General features: G+C 35.4%; 1 protein-coding gene across 5 annotated transcripts in view; it reads right to left on the minus strand.

Moving 5' to 3' along the window:
* LOC113234673 (GRAM domain-containing protein 2A-like) overlaps nucleotides 1-21370 on the minus strand; it is a 90204-nt gene that overhangs the window by 34194 nt on the left and 34640 nt on the right. For 4 of the 5 annotated variants that reach the window (XM_026470101.1, XM_026470104.1, XM_026470100.1 and 1 more), the window contains one exon: nucleotides 4564-4677. In XM_026470101.1, coding sequence (XP_026325886.1) covers nucleotides 4564-4677 — 114 coding nt within the window. Of the gene's footprint in view, nucleotides 1-4563; nucleotides 4678-6905; nucleotides 7084-7190; nucleotides 7275-21370 lie in introns of those variants that run through there. The other variant, XM_026470105.1, reaches the window with a different exon arrangement.

Raw genomic sequence — 21370 nt, forward strand, 5'->3', positions numbered from 1 at the left:
TGACTTTTGCTTTAACCCGTAACACATCCTTGAAACACACGGTGTCTGTAACAATTTTAGTAATGGAGTCCTAGAACCACAGTATATTTCTAACGCTCAACTATGTATTCTTCCGAAAATTAAAAAATATTTATATAAAATTCATGACGGGTTAACAATAAGCATTAAATATATCAGACTACCTGCCACTTTTGGCCACTTTTGGCCGCAGTAACTGCTAACTGCCTGAAAGGAAATATTGGACTGCATGTAACTACTTAGTGTTCCGTCAATTCTGTAATTGTCTGTACAGTATAAAGCATTACACTTTCAATCTTGGACTCTTCTTATTATAAGTGGCATTGAGTTGAAACTAAATTTTTAGTGTAAAGTTGAATTGCTAGTGTTTGGCATGTACGTAATCTTTATATAGTAATATCATACTAATATCGTATAGAACAAAAATCATACGACTTAAATAAATAACAAGATATTTTATCAATCTTTCAAAATGTATTTATTTGTCGGAATAATACCGAAGGTTATCATTATAAACAAATCCAACTCTATCATGCCTGGCATGCAAATATATAAATATTTACTTGAATTACTAATTCAAGTAAATATTCAGTCAAAAAATATATTTTCAAACATTAATATACACATTGTAATGATGATCATCCAGTCTAATACTGATGACATCGATTATATAATCAGACATAGAGACGAAATAAGGGCCATATATTCCTGGTAACACATTAGCGATACAGGTCTTATAAATATCAACTCCCGTTTGCACTAAATATAGACAGGCCAACTATTGACCTGTGTATACGTCTCCGTATATTCCAAAAAATATTCTGTAATTATTGTAATAAAGATAATATCTCTAACAATGCCATGCTGTTCTATTCGGTGGTATGGGAAAAACAGCAAAACATCTAATTACAAAACAAACGGAATCACATTTCATCGGTAATTAAATATTAAATATGTAATTTTGCAATTTTCGTCCATTATAGCAAAGCTCAAGTGACTGGACGATTTAAAGTGAAACAGTTGACGACACCCGTCAATTGTCTCGAACTCGGGCTAGCCAATCGGGCCGCAGTTGTCACAATAATGATATGGTAGAATAGTTTTCAAACAAATTAAATGACATTTCGTCTCTATTTCTGGTTATACTGATGATGACTACCTGGGATGGTCAGAACCAACGAAACGTTGGTTCGTTTGAAAATGGAAAAAAACAAATATACGCGATTTAGATCCGAAACAAATAGTTTCATTTCCAATGTGTAACAATTGCGAAGTACTAAGAACTTGATATATAAAACTGTGTCAATAAACAAACGTCAAAGATTTTTGTCAAGAACAAAAAAGCACTATTTAGCTCGCTACACACAACGTCTTCTTTTGCTCTTATTGCGAGGATATGAAGCTTTTTCTGAAGCCAAATCCCTTAATACGAATACTAGCATTTTTCTTTATATTCTTTTCAATGATTAACGAGGCAAATTATTATAATTTTAAGTGGCTTTTTATTTTTATTTTAAACCAAGATATACTTTATATTATGTATACATTGCATTAATTAGAGCCATTGCAATGGTGTGGAAGTTTAAACTTAGAATGGTACGGTAACAATAGGTATTTTGCCTTTATTTTTTACTTCATAATACATTGTTTAATTCAATTGTAGTAATATTAGCGTGACTTGTACTTTTTGAAAAAACTGTACCGTATATCATGTAAATACACCTATTAAAAAAGATAAATTTTCTGGTGTCCGTCCGAACAGTCGTCTATCCGAACATCAGAGTGCCACCTCCATAACTGGCCCTTTGTTGCTATTTTACTGTTATCGATTCTTCTCAAATCAAATGCTCTAGTAATTACATTTAATTCAATTATTATTAATATCTGCAGTCTGCGAGTGTGCCATAGAAAACCTACACATTCGATTAAGTTTGATAAACCCCCGACACTTGCAAAAGAAGTCCGTTTTCTACCCAGGATTCTCCGTACCACCAGTTTGGGATCCAATATTTCCTGATGAGAAATCCCAGACAGACAGAAGACTGGAGTACTAATTAATGTATTTTCTACCCAGGATGCTCCGTACCACCAGTTTGGGATCCAGTATTTCCTGATGAGAAATCCCAGACTGACATAAGACTGGAGTACTAATTAATATGTTTTTAATTTATTCTAATTTCCATTATTAATGAATAATAAATTTAATTAAATAAAAAATCATATTGTTAAAATAAAATAATTTGTAAAGCATAAGTAGCGTAAAGTGGAATTTTCTTTGGAAAATTTTAAAATACAGTATTTAATTAATAACTTTTTAATTATAGTGAAAAATATTAATGTTTGACATAACTGGTTGTTGACTTTACCACCTCAGTCAACCGTGACCATGGGACCTGTAAAGGCCCCGAAACGTTGGTTTGTTTGAAAAACAAATATACGCGATTTAAAGCCGGAAAAATAGCTTCATTTTCCATGTGTAACAATCGCGAAAACTCAAGAACTCGATAAATTATTATTGTTCTACAAATATATTTTTTCTTATTTGCAGTGGAATTAATATGCACTCCCGGACACAACTTTCGAGCCACCTTGAATTTTTATTTTGAAAGACCTAGAACATAAAAATATTGTTTTATTAAAGAAAAAGTTTTCACAGTCTGGGGAGGAATGTCCACCGAAGGCAAAACTGCGCTAGAGGTTGTGACAGGGCCGCGGCTGCCACCATTAAATGCCGACAGATACATTCGCCAGTGCCTCTATATTCATGTAATGTCATATGCTGGCTTTGTATGAATTCAAGACTTGTGATACTTAAACTCGTTTTTCGCTGATTTCACAAAATCTAATTTTCAACAAGGACATACGGAAATGACGTTTAGTAAACCAGCTTCAAAATTGCATTAATAGTTTTTGATCAATCAAACATATTTTTTAAGCTTAGGGCATTTAATACTAAAAATGCAAGGTGGCTCGAAATATGTGTTCGGGAGTGTATTAATAAATAGCTGCTACAGTACATTTAGTTTGTGCACATTAGCTCACTTTGTGATACAGTACCTAATGTACTGTTCTGTGTTGTCATTGTAATTTTTAATGTGCAATAAATAATATTTGATTCAAAACAATTAAAATAATATGTTCATTCATTATATTTCCATTTTTTATATTTGGAGCTGTAAAAAGCCTTACTAAGGGAACGGAAGGTAGAACAGATCAGTTAAGGAAAATTCAACCATGAAAAAAGAATCAACGGCTTCATTATAACTTGTTAAACGTTATATTATAGAGCATTTATTCATCTTACTGGCCTATGTCTAATATTTCAATCAAATCACGGATTAAACAGATATAAGACGATTTCCAAAACCCTAGAATTGGTCCATTTTGCCCTCATGTTGAGGTAAAGCGGACCACACATGAAGGTAATATGTACAGATAACAATATGTAAAAAAACAATTAGTGCACTAACTCAAAAGAACACCTTTCACAAACAAACCTAACTTCTTCATCGTCGTCCTCAACAAGGACACAACTACAATGTGCTCATAAAGAATACTCTGGGCACTAAATCGATCATTCAGTTGATTCAGAAAACAGACGTAAACAATAAAAACATCGAACGTCTCTTTCGCTGTACAGTGTCTTAGTAATGCTTCTCTTTTTAGTAACTTTTTTAGTATTTCTCTTTGCTTTTTCGTGTGTATACCGATTTTTTTTCCATCCTCTAAGGTTTAATGTCATTTTACGATTTGCTACCTATTCATTTGCACTTTTCATATCCTCTTTACGCCAAGTTTGTCAATTTGAGGTTTTTTTATAGTTGTTAATCATCTAAAATAAAATAAAAAATTCGAATTATGTAAATCCGATAATAATATTGCGACAAAAACATTTGACGGCAAAACGGACCACGTAGTCCGTTTTGCCCGTTCCATTTTGGCTTTTTAGTAGATTATGTAAATAGTTAAATATTTAGATGTTAATTAGCGTATTATTAGGTAGACTTTGTTTATTATATCGTTCAAATAAAGTGAAGTAAAGAGTAATTAAATCAAAACCTCTTAGAAACGAATATTCATTGCAAAATAAAAGTAAAGGCTACTAAAAATTTGCTTTTTTTTTACATCATAATTGTCAAAAAATTGAAAAAAACGTGTGCTATCACATGGCCCCTTCAAGGATACTGACCATAAATGAGAGAGAGGTGACTACCACGAGGGCGTAAGTCGGTAATAGATGACATTAGTAGTAATTCATAGTTATAGGCGCGGTCCGTTTTACCCACAGGGTCCATTTTAACTTCCGTTCCCCTACTAGTTAAGTTAAAAAAATAAAAAACTCGGAAGTAGTAGTAGTAGTAGTTTTCGTGTTATTTCCCTTAATCATGTTACTTGGGGTAATTTCTGTATTGAACCAGAGGGCATTAGTATAATGCCCATACTAAAAGCTAGTTTAATATCGGAAGTCTCTAACGTCACTGATATTGTGAAGTGCATCAATTTGTGACTTTGTAAGAGCAAAGAATAATGTAATGTGGTACTTACTTATCGTGCTTACTGGCGCGGGAGTGAGACTCGATCTGCAGCGGGGTGGCGGGGGCGGAGCGCGGTGCCCCGCACCCGCTACCCGCCGCGCCCGCCGCAAAGTTTCCAGTGGACCTGCAATAAGAATAGACAATCAGCTTCGTCATACGCACTTATCATCACAATTCCGTCTGCCAGAGTGTAGGCAGATATAACAAATCTCAACTACATAACAAGCACGAACGAACGAACGTTCGTGCACGTTCGTCTACTTGGGGTATTAGTATTTATGCTTATTTAATTTGAAATTCATATTCTTATTCCATATGAAATTTAGAAGTTTTTTTTATAATGTCAAGTGACGAACTAGTTGTACGCTTGATGGTTAGCTACACGCTTATCCATAACGGTTGCAATGCAATTCAGAGCTTTAAATCGCGAAGATCTGAGGGAATTGTCACAATAGACAGACAGAGACATAAGTTGACAAGTCCCGAGTGCATGTAATTTCACAGCACCTTGTGAAATTACATTCACTCACAATTACATTCCCTGTCAAACCGGAACGCAGTAATGCTCACGTTAATGCTTGGCGGCAGAAATACGTAAGGTGGTAGTACTTCCTTGGACGAACTCTTTCACAGGAGCTCTACTGCTGCTAAATGTGATTTTTTCAACCATAGTATAATAAACTTTATGTTATTAGTGTATCGTACAAACTAGATACGAGCCAAAAAAGGGTCGCGCGTCTTTCTGACAATTCTCCCACAGTATTGGGAACTCCGGCAGCTACTGTATCGTATCTAGTTTCTACATTGCACAATTGACAAAGTTCATTATTCTCAGCAATTTCGTTACAAAAATTTGTTTCCATCCCGTTCTGCGCCATAGTAGATAGAGCCTAACAGGTCTACAATTTATCGTAGTCCCGAGGGTGCTGTATGCAACAAACTGTCAAGTTGGAACAAACCCATCAGAAACACCGCCTTCATGGTGTGAAGTTGCCTTGCAGTAAATCTGGTCTACATAAATTGAATGCTGCACGAGCTGCATTAAACTATAATAATGATATATAAGGTTTAGTTTGGCACCCTACAAGCACATCTAATTTTGCGACACGTACGACGTACGTCTAATCAAATAATTTTGAACATATTTTTTATAATATCAAGTGACGGGACGTCCCGTCCATAACAGTTGCAGTGCCACTCAGAGCTTGAAATTGCCAAGTCAAGTCCCATGTGCCTGTAATTTTACTAGCACCCTTACCCTTCAAAACCGGAACACAGTAATGCTGACATTACTGCTTGGCGGCAGAAATAGGTAAGGTGGCAGTACTTCCTGGGACGAACTCTTTCACAAGGAGCTGTACCGCTGGAAACTTTAAACTTAAGAAATTTTAAACTTAAATAAAAATAAACCACAACATAATCTCAATGCGAACGCTTTTAATCTGTACAGTTCGTCGCTTCAGATTTTCTAACAGGACTACAATATCGATTTATTTTATATAAAGATAAACGAAGGAGAAAAAAAAAACAATTCAGCGCATGTAGTCCTACATTTTTGTAAGAATAAACGGACGAGTAGGTAGAGTATATAAAATAGTGACTCGATTATTCCTAAATAATTAACACACAAATATAGGATAACAAAAAGGTAAAATCATATTTCAGTTGATGTAAAAGATACTTATGATAACAAGCTTCAACTGTATAAATCCTCATTGACGGATGCTTCCATACGAATTTGGATTAATCACACACATTTCGTAAGGATATTCATTTGGGAATTTTCAGGTTTTATTTAGCGTGATCAATACATTGATATAGGGATTTTAGTAAGTTTTCGTACACGTGGCTTTACAGACCTGGGACAAATTAATGTAGATAAGGCAAGAAATTATGAGAAAAACAACAAAAGCAAAATATATTCGGTAGCAAAATATGTTTCGTAACGGTATGGCATTGAAGTGAAAGCACTTCACCTAATTGGTAAGATGCGAGGTCTAGGTTATGAAAGGACAGAAAAAAGTTGAAAGATAAAAGTATGAAATATCAATCGGTATAAATAATATATTAACATAGAATTCAGACCTATAGAAAAATGCACTGTGAAACTAGTCACTGCATTTTGGAAACAAACTGTAAACAGGAAAAAAACAGAAATTAATTTTAGTTTTTATATTCATTGTATTTTTTATGTTATTAGAAAAGATTTCAAGAAAATACACCCATCAACGTCATACAGAATCAAGTAGCAGACAAGCTGTGACGCAAACAATAATCGCACACTACTGGAAGTTAGCCACTGTGTATTTTACAATTTAGGTAAATAAAATTAGCAACCACAATGATAAATACCTTCTTCTCTTAAACTTTTGACTTTTTCGTCGAGATAAAACAGTTTGTGGCAAAACATCGTAAGTTGGCACTCCATAATGGGACTCTACCTTTTTGAGGCTTTTTCGTTTGGTCATTTTACTAAATTCACTTGTACACACATTATATGTATTTGTATATTTCGCTGTACCACGTGAACCTCAGAAGAACAAATGAAAATCAATTAAATTCAACCACTGAACACTAAAAAGATTGAAATCAAAGTAACATGCTACCACCATAACGGTAAATATTTAAAAAACTTACTTCGTACACTTTTAAAAGTCGTAAGTGTTCAAATAGCATAACAATGAAAATGATTTATGAAAAACGTACGAGTAGAGTGGCCAAGTGAACATAAATGTTGGAAATAAACACACATTTGTGCAAATAATTGACAGCAAATACATGTAGTAAAGGTCGTCTGTTATAGAGAAGTACAATACAATTTACATCATACACGTGTTTCATATCTGCGACGATCGTATTACATTCACTGGCACTTTTTACGTGCCAACCACAATCAGCACTTTATTATATTTGACATGAACATTTTCTTGATACGTTTCGGAATTATTTATAGATGAACAATAACAATGAAATAAATACAATAAATAACTAATATGTACAAGGTACGAAACAACATAACTCGAATAGATGAATAATTTTGGTTTTGTATAATTTAAAACCTCATAGCTTTGAGATACACATTCATTTTACCATCGCAACATAATAAATAATACTGAAGTAGGTATTCCGGGTAATAAATCGTCGGCGGTATTCATAAACTAGTTTTTAAACGAAAACAACATTATAATTTAAAGTAAGAATCAAAACACTTACAAGATACATGTTGAAAACGTTATAACTATAAAATGAAAGCGAAATAGTTATTATTGTACGTGTGGCGCACTATAAGTTTCCGGAATGAATAAGAAAAAAATACTAAATGGTCAGAAATGAATTTATTGTTTCTCAAAATATTCTCCGTTAGCGTTAATGCACTTTATCATACGAATGAACCAATTATGAAAACATTTATGCCACTCCGTGACAATCTCTGAAACATATTTTTCATACTATCTATCTATCTATCTATCTATCTATCTATCTATCTATCTATCTATCTATCTATCTATCTATCTATATTTTTCATACTCTTCGACAGCCACTTCAGGTGATGTAAATCGTTGGCCGCGTAACTGGTTCCTAATTTTTGGAAATAAATAAAAGTCACAAGGTCGGGACTGTACGCGAGATGGCTCATAAGGTCAACGTTGTTCACTTTCAAAAATTCATTTGTCTGTCTGGCCGTGTGAGAACTGGCATTATCGTGGTGCAAGATGATACGGCGTTTACGGTTATTTTTACGGAGCTTGTCAATAACTTCCGGCAAACAAATGGTCGTGTACCTATCACTATTCACGGTACAACGATTCTTCACAGCAACTGTAGCCACGTGTCCACTTTTATTAAAAAAAGAAGCAATCATCCGCTTAGAGGCATTTTGCACGCGCGCCACTTTGGTTGGTTTCGGCTTATCTCGAAAGACCCACACGCTCGATTGCTGCTGTTTTGGGATCGTAACCGGAGAATAAAGAATAAGCAGAGAGTGTCCGTTCATTCTCTCCGCCCCTCCCTAGATACCGCACCACGCCCCGCACATTGCCGGTCACATTGACTGAACGATAATAATAAACCTGTCTAACAAGTTACTGACTGAACCAGCAATTAACGCCCTGGAAAAAGAATTAAATTTCGCTCCTACCCCAACGCGCATTCCATTTGAAAACGTCATATGTGGTATTGAATAAGCCATTGTGTGTAGTAGGGTGCCAGCTAGTGATGCTGAAACCTTACATCAAGACGTGGCTGTAGCCTTGCGACACGCTCGTCTACCACCAAAAACGTGAGTACTCAGGAATTGATGGCTGTAAAAGAACTTAGGACTGATACAACAATTATAGTACTGAAGGCAGACAAGGGAAACGCCACTGTGATTATGGACGTTGAAGAATACGACCGTAAAATAAAAGCTTTACTGGAGGATGGCATGACATACAAACATGTAACATACAACTCGACTGCCAGAGTGAAACGACAGACGGATGCCATTATTACTGAATGTAGGAGCGCTATCCCAGTTGATATTGAAAAACAACTATTACGTCCACGTATCGTCCAACCGCCGAGGCTTTATGGTTTGCCAAAGATCCACAAGACTAACGTACCATTACGACCAATAGTGAGTCAGATAGACTCACCCGCGTTTGAATTGGCAAAATATGTGTCTCGTACACTAACACCTCTAGTAGGCACAACGAACTCCATTGTCAAGGACTCCAGGCATTTCATTAAGATCCTAAACAGTACCACAGTTAACAAGAATGAGACAACAAGAATGATGTTGAGTCTCTTTTCACAAACGTACCAATAAAGGAGTGCATCGACGTTATCAAAGTGAAACTTCAAGAAAATAACATCCCAATGGAGATTGCTCAATTACTTGAACATTGCTTAAACACGAGCTACTTCCTGTACTTACAATGGCCAATACTACCTTCAGATTGATGGTGTAGCGATGGCACGTCCCGTTGCTCCCATTGTTGCCAACATTTGAATGGAATACTATGAACACGCCGCCATTCTGTCAGCACCATCAACAATAAAGTTATGGAAGAGGTATGTTGATGACGTATTTTGCGTAATGGAAGGAAAGGAGCAACATATACAAAATTATTTAGCACGTCTTAACAACATCCGTAACAAAATGAAGTTCACTTGTGAAATTGATTTGGATGTATTGGTCAAAGTCCGGCAAGACGGTTCACTCGGTCATTCTGTGTACAGAAAACCAACTCATACGGACAAATATTTACATGCTACTTCACATCATCACCCAAAACACCTACATTCGGTCGTCAGGTCATTAACCAATAGAGCTTATCTTTGTGATGCACACCACCTACCACAGGAACAGGAGCACGTTAAGACGGTTTTGCGACAGAATGGATACGAAATAAAAACATGTAAACCAATACACAAAAGGAAGAAGCAAATTGACGTACAGAGACTACCAGTTTTTCTGCCCTATGTACAAGGGGTGACAGATAAAATAGCCAGGTTGCTAAGGAAGTTTTCCATAAAAACTGTTTTCACCCCCTTAACCAAAATAGGAAAAATGTTACGTTCACCAAAAGACCACCTTTCTTTACAAACACCGGGTGGGTATAAAGTGAACTGCAGTTGTGGGAGCTCGTATATCGGTCAGACTCAACGAACAATTGTCGATCGTATGAAGGAACACATCCAAGCAATAAAAAACAATGATGCACAGAAGTCGTCTATAGCACATCTCACACAGACTGACACTAACCAATGGATCGAGTTGCATAGCCCCCAGGTACTCTCGACAGAACGTCACTACATACCACGGTTGGTACAAGAAGCCATCGAGATCACGAAGTACAAAACATTTAACCGTGATGATGGTTTTAGACTATTCAGTGCATGGAATCCGGTCCTTAGTACGTGCAGTTATAAAAACAAAAACACCTCGAGTTCAGTTTCGCGTTTGGATACAGTGAGTGTGGTTTGTATGAAAAAAGTGAGTGACAATGGTAACGCCACAACAAATCGCGATGAAGGTAGTCGTCGATAGCGCAAGAGGGTAGACAGATATGTCTGCTCTTAAAGCTGTCAACTGCCGCCGTCCAGTCAACCCGTGACCATAGAGCGTGCCTACCGTTCCGAAATATCGGGAAAATAAAAAGAAGTCATACCGTGGTAAGAAACATTATATTAGGGGTTAAAGTATGAAATTGCCGTTTTATTGCAATAGGTTCTTTGAATTTTCATAGAATCTTCATGGTTTGAGGTTTTCGAATGAAACTTTTTTCAAATGGTTTCTGTGTTTTTTTTTTTTTTTAATTTGAAACATTTGAATATCGACTTTCAATTGTTTTTGTTATTCAATTTAGACAAGAAAGATGGATACTGCGAAAATTCGAGTGATTTTTGAATACGAGTTCCGACGCGGAACTAACGCGGCAGAAAGAGCCCGCAATATCAATGCTGCGTTTGGAGAGGGGTCTACTAATGAACGCACCGCGATTTTGGTTTAAACGCTTTCGTGATGGAAATTTCGACTTAAAGAACGAGCCACGAGGAAGACCGCCCACACAGGTGAATAACGATGAATTAAGAGAGATAGTGGAAGCCGATCCTAGTCAAACTACCCAGGAATTAGCGGCATGGTTTAACGTTACCTTACCCACAATATTGACTCACTTGCGTCAAATCAATAAAATAAAAAAATACGAAAAATGGGTGCCTCATGATTTGACTGATCTGCAGAAAGAAACGCGTGTTGAAACTTGTGTTGCCTTGTTGAACCGGTACAGAAATGAAGGAATATTGGATCGAATTGTAACATGTGATGAAAAGTGGATTCTTTATGATAACCGGAAAAGAAAAATGCAATGGCTGACCCCAGGTCAAATGCCACAACAGTGTCCTAAAGCAAAACTTACCAATAAAAAGGTAATGGTAACTGTTTGGTGGTCTCAACATGGTGTTATTCACTATAGTTTTCTCTGATCTGGTCAAGCAATAACGGCAGATGTCTATTGTGCCGAACTCCGAACCATGTTGACAAAACTAGCAGTGAGACAGCCCCGACTCATGAATCGATCTTCACCATTATTGCTCCACGACAACGCGAGACCTCACACAGCACGAGAAACCATTTTGACCCTTCAGGAACTGCAGTTAGAAACCATTCGTCATCCTCCGTATTCACCAGACCTTGCTCCAACGGACTACCATTTTTTCCGTGATTTGGACAATTATCTACGTGACAAGAAGTTTTCTTCCCAGGAGGCAGTACAAAATGCTTTCACACAGTTTGTGCAGTCTAGATCGTCGGAGTTCTATCGCAAAGGCATTAATAACCTTCCCATTAGATGGCAGCAATGTATAGATAATAATGGCAACTATTTTGATTAAATAAATTTGTTAAAAATTTAAAAAATAAACAATTTAGATTTTCAGTACAAATCGGCAATTTCATACTTTAACCCCTATTATTAGTGATAATCATTTAGTGAATAACCACGAAAGTCTTAAAATCTATATTACGAAACTTGTACGTTAATATAAAACATCATTTTGCGTTACTATTTATAATGGTCATGAATTGTGCTGTGTACGGCTCTATTTATCATCATTTTCCAAAAGATGAAACGAAGTAAGTAAAAAAAAACTTATGTCTGAGACTCATTCAGATATTGTTTTCTTAATTTATTAACTACAGAGTAATATGAATAAATCTGTATTTTTTTATACATACATATGTATAAAGCAATACAGATTCATCAATATAATGAGACGCCATGACTTTGCGAATTTTCTATTCGTATTGCCGATAAATATTACGTTGGTAGTGAATATATCTAATTATTAACTAAACTTGGACAAGCAATCTCAAATACCTTGGTTACCTTACTTAAAAGTACATGTCCGAAATATAACATTTTAAGTGCTTTTAATATATTTTTGAAATAAATCTTCAATATTACTCTAGTTAGTGAATTAATGAAAAATATAATAATATATCGATACCTAATAGACATGTGTAATTATTAGGATTCTATTAATAAAATCATAAACAACAGATTCGCGTTAGAATTTTCGCTATGTTGCCGCTCTGACCACGTAACGTATAATAGTGCGAGAAAGTAATGGGTAACCCTACCACTTCACGCACACATTTGCGCGTGTACAGATAGTGCCTTACTGTATGTAGTAGTAGCAGTAGGTAAATAATTTTCGATCGTTGTATGGAGTGTACGGGGTGTGTCGTAAGTATAAAGCCATGTTTACTATGTCCCACACCAAATTTGACGCCCCTTCGTTGAATCTGGTAAGCATGGCATTGCACCAAGTGACGCGATCCGTTTTTTGAGCCTCAGTCAAATTGTGTGGGATCCACCGAGAACACAGCTTTTGCACACCTAAATGTTTGTGTAATATTGGTTGTATTTTACTCATGCCTATGCCTAAACTACCCGAATCCCATAGTATGTCACATGCCTGTCTGTTTTGATCATACGGCGCACAACATCGATGTTTTTGCTGTTCACAACAGTGGACGGGCGACCATCACGAAATTCGTCACTGAGATTCACACGACCGCGTTTGAATTCTGCAAACCAGCTGTAAATAGTCGTCTTGCATGGTGCTTCATTGTCAATAGCAGTTTGAAGCCGAGCAAAGCTCCGCTGAGCTGTTCAATTACACTGAAAGTCGTACTAAAAAAAATCATCATACTACGAAAATTTTCACGAGTTCAATCCATGGTGATGTAGACAACCAATTTCTAAAATGACGCCAAGATGTAAAAACAAGTGACAGTCAGATGAAACAAACTGTATTCTACAGCCAAAGAGTTCCATTTTCAAATGTTGTGCTAAGTGGCCAGTTCCGAAAACTTATAGGGCGCTATATGTATACTCGTATGATTAGAAGAAAAACAAATGACTGTTAGGCCCTAAAAATTGCACTCAATGCTAAATATCTGCTGAAAGTATGCTATGCAATTTGTTTATTTTCATTCAAGAGGCATCAATAAAATTAAAAGGGGTCTAGGCCGTGTGAATAAAAACAGATCCAGTAGGAGTAACGAGCATTGGTTAACGCTCAAGGTCGAAGCTCGTTACAATAAGTAATTGTAGCTAGTCACCATTCAGTCCGATTTGAAGCAGACACGCCGATTTCCTGTTGTTTGCCGTGAAGATTTCTGGCAATTTTAAATATTCATCCATTCAAACATTTAGAGAGTAATTTTACATGTCGCAACAACAAAAAAAAAGTACATCAAAGACAGTGAATCAACAACTACTGGCAATATAAATAGCAATTCCATGAAAGTTGTTACATACTGAAGCGGCTTCCCAATAAATAAGTCGTATAAAATAAACGTACAATCCTATTTTAAGGCAAACAACGTTCTTTAACGATTGCTCGAAAAAAAGTAGGTAAAATTGAACAGAAATATGATTAAGGCTACAGAAAGTGAAACAAGAGCTGATGTGAAAATAAACTACGGGCTGATCAGGCGCCCTTACGTCTGACGTCTGACGTCTGACTATAGTGTGCCATGTGTAATAGTGCTTTCGCAACGGTACTACCAGGAATATACTCGATAGTTCTATTAACAACTCTTGCCACTAGTTGGTTAAAGACCTCGTACACTCTAAAGTGTGCTTTCCTGGAACCGGAAATTTGACCTCAGACGTATGATATTAGTTGTCTCAACTCTTCAGGAATTTTCCGAAAAAATTGTTCACGGCACACTCGGCGACATATGCTTTGCTTTATCAGCAAGTGGCAAATAGAAAGTTGTCATTTAAATTTATAATCAGGTGAAACGTTATTCTTGTTTGGCTCTAAAGTCGACAGGAAAAATATAACAGATAATGTTTACTCGCTACTTCGTGACATTTCTATTAATAAACGATTGGGTGTAATCACTCACGCTTTTAAAATGTACTAAACCCGTGTTATTTCGTTTCAAGAATACAAAACTTGAAATACGTCATACCGGAGGCCACTAACTATTGGAAACGTGTGTGTGGATTGAGTGAGCAGCCTCTGTAAAATGTTTCAAATGTGTTGCAAAAAAAAGAATTTAATTTAAAAAAAAGTATTTGTAAAAAATTTAAAAAGGCACTAATCGATCTGTAATTAAAAACGATAGTTTAACTAAACTTTTACTAAAAACTAGTAGAATAATATTATATGTAAACATAATACTTTTGTAGATCTGACTGGCCCTCTGTGAGAACTGAGTTAGCACACATTAAGTTATTTTTCTCTTGTTTTATCTTTTTACAAATAGAAAGATTGGTTTCTACAATTGTTTTAGAACTTTTACTAAATGACTAACACATTTTAAACATTTTACAGAAGATGCTCACTCAATCCACACACACGTCTATTGGAATTAGTAGTTACATTTAAAAACAAAAGTAAGACATCGTCATAACTAAAACTGATGTTTCAAAAAACGGTTCGTCTTTACGTCGTGTTGAAATAATAAGGACCTCGAAACGAAATTTTCGAGATGTATTAATAAGTTATCGATATCAAACAACTAACTGTAACCATTCTATTCTGACAAGCAGTAAACAAGTCTGAGGAAAAAACCAAACGACCTGCTCCTGAGAATCATCTTTTTGTGATTTAATGAGTTTGATTCTTCAAATGTTTTATATCAGGCATCATCTCATCATATTATAATGAATTCTTAATGAATTACATTATGAAAGATGTCGTCAAAGAACGACATTGTTTTATACACAGACCACATAGAAGTTTCAAACTTGCAAACAAGAGTGACTCAGACGTTAAGGACATAATATTAGGTTTAGTAACGTGCTTACGTTTATTTTGCGCATCGATCTATGACACAAATAGACGATAAAGTTGTCTTCGCACGATTCAATATTTCTGAACCGTAATCTCATACATACACAATAGAAATAAGCAGGTGATAGTTGCTAAAGAAATCAGATCGAATTTAATAATTACATAGGGTTACCCTAGTACGGGGCTATGTTGAGTGTGTGCGTTATAAATGTCGACCTTCGTATCTCTCGTAGAGTGTGGTGAATTTCTCATGTGAGACTTAGCATCTGTGCCATTGCGCAACTTACTTCCTTGAAGGTAGTTGAATATTTCAAAATGTTAAAATTAAAAAATTGTGCAACTATTAAATTTTTCCTTAAATATTCAGTAGCAACAATACCCATAAAAGTCGAATACGAAAGTAGATACTTACGTGAAATTTCAATAACTCTTATCGATATAATTAGACACACGTATTCCGTCCGTTAAACGCGACATAATTCTACCACAACTGTCAGAAATGGGAATCCTGAAAACCGGATGTATCCAATCGTAATCACGACTTTTACAAACACCCGAACGAACGCGATATTTGAAACCATATTCTCAAATTTTAAGAAACGTAAGTCGTCACTTTACAAATATGACCCACTTCCTATGTGGTATCATTGTTTCATTCGGAGACATCATTTCATTCGACCATGAAGTTTTGGGGAATAATTTTTGTCGTATCATTTAATATTCTTTATACTAATAGTGTAAGTCCTTCTTCATCCATCAATTTAATTAGTGTTTAGTCGTATATTGTGATTTATATTTATTAAGGAATTTAAGTTATGTTTATCCAACGCACATAAAAATAAATACGGTAATGATAAAAATAATTGTCTAGTTTAACTTTTTTAATGAATGCCGTGCACTTTGCACGTGCATTTGGCCACAATACAAAAGCGTCAGAAAAAACAACTTGAAATCAAGGTAACTGTAACTATGTTTTGTCCATAATCAAACATTATTTTATAGAGAATATTTCCATTGAACGATGAAAATATCTCGGCATCCACGAACGAGTCTGTGCCCGTTCCAATAGATGAAAGTGATGGTGCACCCGAGATAACCGAAAGAGACCTAAAAAAATATGAAGTCGACCCCGAAGAACCCGTTTACGACTTGGAAAGAAAACCATACACAAGTAATTCTAAAAAGGTAATTTAAATATGAATAAAATTGTAATTATTTGAACAAATCGACGTTGGTTAATTTAGTTTTTCTTTGTTTAGTTTTTCTTACTCTACTATAGAATTAATTTTAGAACATTCTACGATCAAATTATGTTAAGTCCGTACCATGTGTACGTTTTGGTACAGCTATACAAAAGGAGAAAACGCTACAAGCGTTTAAGGCATCAAGGCCTCGAGAGACATGTGATTAATTTGATTTTAAAAAAGAATTATTATTATATATATATATATACACACACACAAAACTCTACCCTGTTTATCCTAACAATAAAATTTAAGTTTAGTCAACTTTGTACTAACATATACATTTTTTTACGCAGCCGTGTGCCGTCATAGTGCTGTCCAACGTCCAGAACGCAAACATGCAGTCACTTTTACGCAAGTATAGATATGACGCAAATGGTTAGTATATTTACCACTCACTCCACAAATTTGCTTGGCACTTTATTATACTTTCATTGCGATGAGCTAGTTAAATCTGGTCAGTATACTTCTCTACATATTAAATATATTGATAACTCAATCGTGACCGTTTGAAAAAAGAAACCGTTAAACACCACAACCGCAAACATAACATGTAAAATTCTAAAACGCTCATTATATATACAGGGTGTCACACGGCTATGCCACATGGAGGGAAAGTACCTTAAATATCATTGATAGAACATTTTACTGAAAGAAGACTTCATTTTGATTTAAAAAAAATTCGAACTACATTCAAAGATTTTTAAATAATCGCTTCTCTGAACCGGGAATCGAACCCGCAAAATGTGAAAAAAAACCACCTGTAATTTTATTATACTGATCGAAAGACTCAATCATAAGTATTGTTTTCTTCTAAATAACATAACATCGTAAATAAAAGGAAGACTATGAAATTTCACTTTAATTTGAAATTTTGTTCAGGAAAACGGACAACTTTTTCTCTGACTATGCCGCGCTCATAACAACATACATTATCATTTCAAAGTATTACTAATGAGTACAAACTTGAGAAATACATATCATTTTCCTATTATAAGTGCATGATAAAATAATAAGGAAATTCACAAAGAAGTTCACAATCACAAAGCGGCTGGCTGATTATAAAATAATAATTTGAAAATGTGTTCCATTTTCAAACGTCTATGTATTCTTTTGTTTTTTTTAGTGAATTTCTTTTTCGATTTCTTGCATTGCAATTGTTGTGTGAATTTACTTACCATGGCGTATCAACATAATTTGGATTTAATGAAAGCATACTATATGAACCACAAAAACATATCACTAGCTTTGCAGTGGTACCGCGAACGGTATCCCGATAGAGAAACACCATCTCGATTTATTTTGAAAAGGTTGATGGACGATTTGAAAAAATTAGGACGATTTCATCGTCGCGTACCGCAGCCACAGCACCAAATGATAAACGTTAACAATGATGAACTCGACATTTTGATTTACTTTGAGGCGAACCCGAAGAATTCAGTGAGGGAAGGTGAAGAAGAAATTGAAATTTCAAAAAGCAAAATACACCGCATATTGAAAAAATACAAATTCAAGAGTTATGCGATTACTTCAAAAATTACGCCCGGGTGATGCCGAAAGACGACTTATTTTCTGCCACCAAATCGAGAGGCTCATCCGTCAGAATCAAAATTTCCTGACTAACATTATTTGGTCAGACGAGTCAAACTTCAGTAACAATGGTATGTACAACCGGCGTAATAATCGTATTTGGTCCAGACAGAATCCCTTACGAATAAGCGAGACTAATGATCAAGTGCGTTTTTCATTCAACTGTTGGTGTGGGATTGTGAAAAACCGGGTTCTTTAATGCATTTTTACGAAGGGCATCTGAACACTGAAAAATATTTAGAAATACTTGAGATTTTAAGAAGCGAGATTAACAATCTTCCCGATGCATGAACGACGAAGTCTCATTCTTCAGCAAGATGGGGCTCCGGCTCATAATAGTCAGAGAACAGCGGACTTTCTTAATGAACATTTTCCTTCCTGGATCGGTACTCATTGACATTATGAATTAAATGGCCTCCGAGATCCCCGGATCTAACCCCGTTAGATTTCTTTTTTATGGGGATATGTAAAAGATTTAGTTTAAAGGAAAGGAAGCGAAATTATGAAAAGAATGGGAATTTGTATACTACACAATGGGAGACATTTTAAACATTTGATACCTTAAATTGATTGCTTGTAAGTTGCAATTAAATGTACCTAATTATTTTAATTAAATTTCAGTTTCATGGTCTTCCTTTTATTTAAGATGTAATGTTATTTAGAAGAAAACAATCCTTATGATTGAGGCTTTCGATCAGTATAACAAAATTACAGGTGGTTTTTTTTCACATTTTGCGAGTTCGATTCCCGGTTCAGACAAGCGATTATTTAAAAATCTTTGATTGCAGTTCGAATTGTTTTTAAAATCAAAATGAAGTCTTTTTTCAGTAAAATGTTCTATCAATGGCATTTAAGGTACTTTCCCTCCATGTGGCATAGCCGTGGGACACCCTGTATAGTGTTAATCGAAACCATATTTTAGTTTGTTGCCTGTAAAGGTGTAAAGAAGACCTTCTTTGCCGTCTGTAATCTCCCCTTGAAAAAGACGAAATTCAGTCAGTCGTTTCTTATACCACAATGGTTCTACAACCTTTATTCCATATACGTTTTCTTATTTCTCCTTTTTCTTGACTTGATGCCACATTTACCGTTTTTTCAGGTATCTTAATTCCTAGTAGCGTCCAATACTTCATAAAGTTACCACGGGGATTACGTTCGTCACCGCTTCTAGTGCCATTGACTGATAAAGCCTTCTCTCCTTTAGGGGGATTTGTTCGGTAAGACTTTTTCTAATTAAATCCCCTAGAGGCACCAGATATAGTACATTATGGCGAGTGCAGTGCGTTATTTTGATGATGTTAGTCTGTCCTACAACCTAACTTTACGATACGGAATTGTTATTCCTTTATTGTCTTTCACAACTTTTTTTATGCTACTAAGTGACAGGACGAACAAGTGCGCCTGACGGTAAGCGACACGCATGTCCATGGCAGTTGCAGTGCCACTCAGAGCTTTAAATCGCAAAAATCTGAGAGACACTTTGCGCGTCACCCTGAGATAGAAGTTGAAAAGTCCCATTTGCCAGTAAATTCACCAGCAACCTTATCCTTTACAACCGGAACGCAGTAATGCATTATAGTTTATTATTATTAGCATTATAGTTGGCGGCAGTACTTCCGTAGACGTATTCTTTTACAAGGAGCTATACTGCTACTAAAATTACATTGACAAATGTAGCGAGGTGACTCGTGCCATTGAATAACATCAATATCTCTCATCTCTGTTTATGCAATCAAGTACTTTAAAAACTTAAAGAGTTAGGTATATGTGTTCAAAATGTGAAAACGTCACAGGCCTAATGGATCTTGAAGGAATATTAATTAGATTATAAAAATTACAGATATTACAAAGAAGTTCCACCAATCCCGCAATCCTGGAAGCGTTAATATTATATAATATATAAGAAATCGTGAATGTTTAATGGATTTATTTAAAACAATTTTTAAGGTAATATTTTAATACATTATAACAATATGATTACTCGCTTTGTCAATTAAATGTGTTTCAAGTTATGTTTGTTTGTTTACCACACGAAAACGTTAATGAGTTACTGTATGTTGCCACAAAACGTAAAAGACAAATTCACCTAAGTGTACGTAAACGTGATAATTGAAACTGGGCATAAATAGATTTTGGTTTATTTAGTTGATGACAAGAGTAAGTATATTTAGGCAGTTGCGAAGGAGAATTCGTTGCTTCGTTTTCCGCGTAAAAATCCTTTCAGCAGTGAAAGTCCGATCCATAATATAATTACTTAATGTTTAATCTTTGAACATAATCATTTTATAACGGAAAAAACGTACGTGTAAGCATGTGACATAAACTTGGCTGCACGTGTAGATAGCAGATAAGATATTTAAAAACCTTTCAGCACGGCTATAAATTGGCAATTATCTGTTTAACAATTTCTATAAATTAGAATATTTAAAAATAGAACCAAAATGGCTGCATCTGCTATAAGGAGTCGGTCATTAATTTCATCATCTATCAAAACTAGATTATGACGTGTCGGTTAATTAACCAAGAATCTATACCAATTACCAGGATGTTAATTACTCAGACATCTGATATTGAGTGTGCAAATTGTTAGTAGTAATAATACCGATATAGTTAATTGTCTATCACATTATTAGCGATTTGAATCTATTCCAGATAAAAACAAATATGCAGAAATGAGACTTGCACGAGTAACGTGTGATTCACTACAGGTTTTGTTGCGTTCGCTCAATACTAGGGGTCGTATTCTAGAACTCTACTCAATGCTCAAGTCAGGATTTGAGTATGGTTTAAAGCACTCGAAATCATACTCAAGTCCCTGCCATTAGGGTCGTATTTCCAGTGCTTGTGTTGCCAGTGCAATCCTGACTTGAGCATTGAATAGAGTTCTAGAATACGACCCTAAGTGTATCAACAATAACACCGTTCCTAAGAAGTCACGTGTTAATACATTTCTTCCGTCGGCATACTTCCCATGTTATTCTAAGAATACATTCAAGAAGAATTGAATTTGTCGTTGTACTTCCGGCTTGTGAAGTCTCTATTTCATAATTAATAGGCACAATAACTATAGTACTGACTACTTGTAATAAGTGCTTTACCAATCGTGTAAATATATCGTTGACGCAGATACAATTTTACAATCATTTACAACCTGACGTTCAAAGTATACACCTACCCCTATAC

The sequence above is a fragment of the Hyposmocoma kahamanoa genome, unplaced genomic scaffold (assembly GCF_003589595.1).
Source record: "Hyposmocoma kahamanoa isolate Upper Pololo Valley unplaced genomic scaffold, ASM358959v1 86, whole genome shotgun sequence".
Classification (NCBI taxonomy): Eukaryota; Metazoa; Arthropoda; class Insecta; order Lepidoptera; family Cosmopterigidae; genus Hyposmocoma; species Hyposmocoma kahamanoa.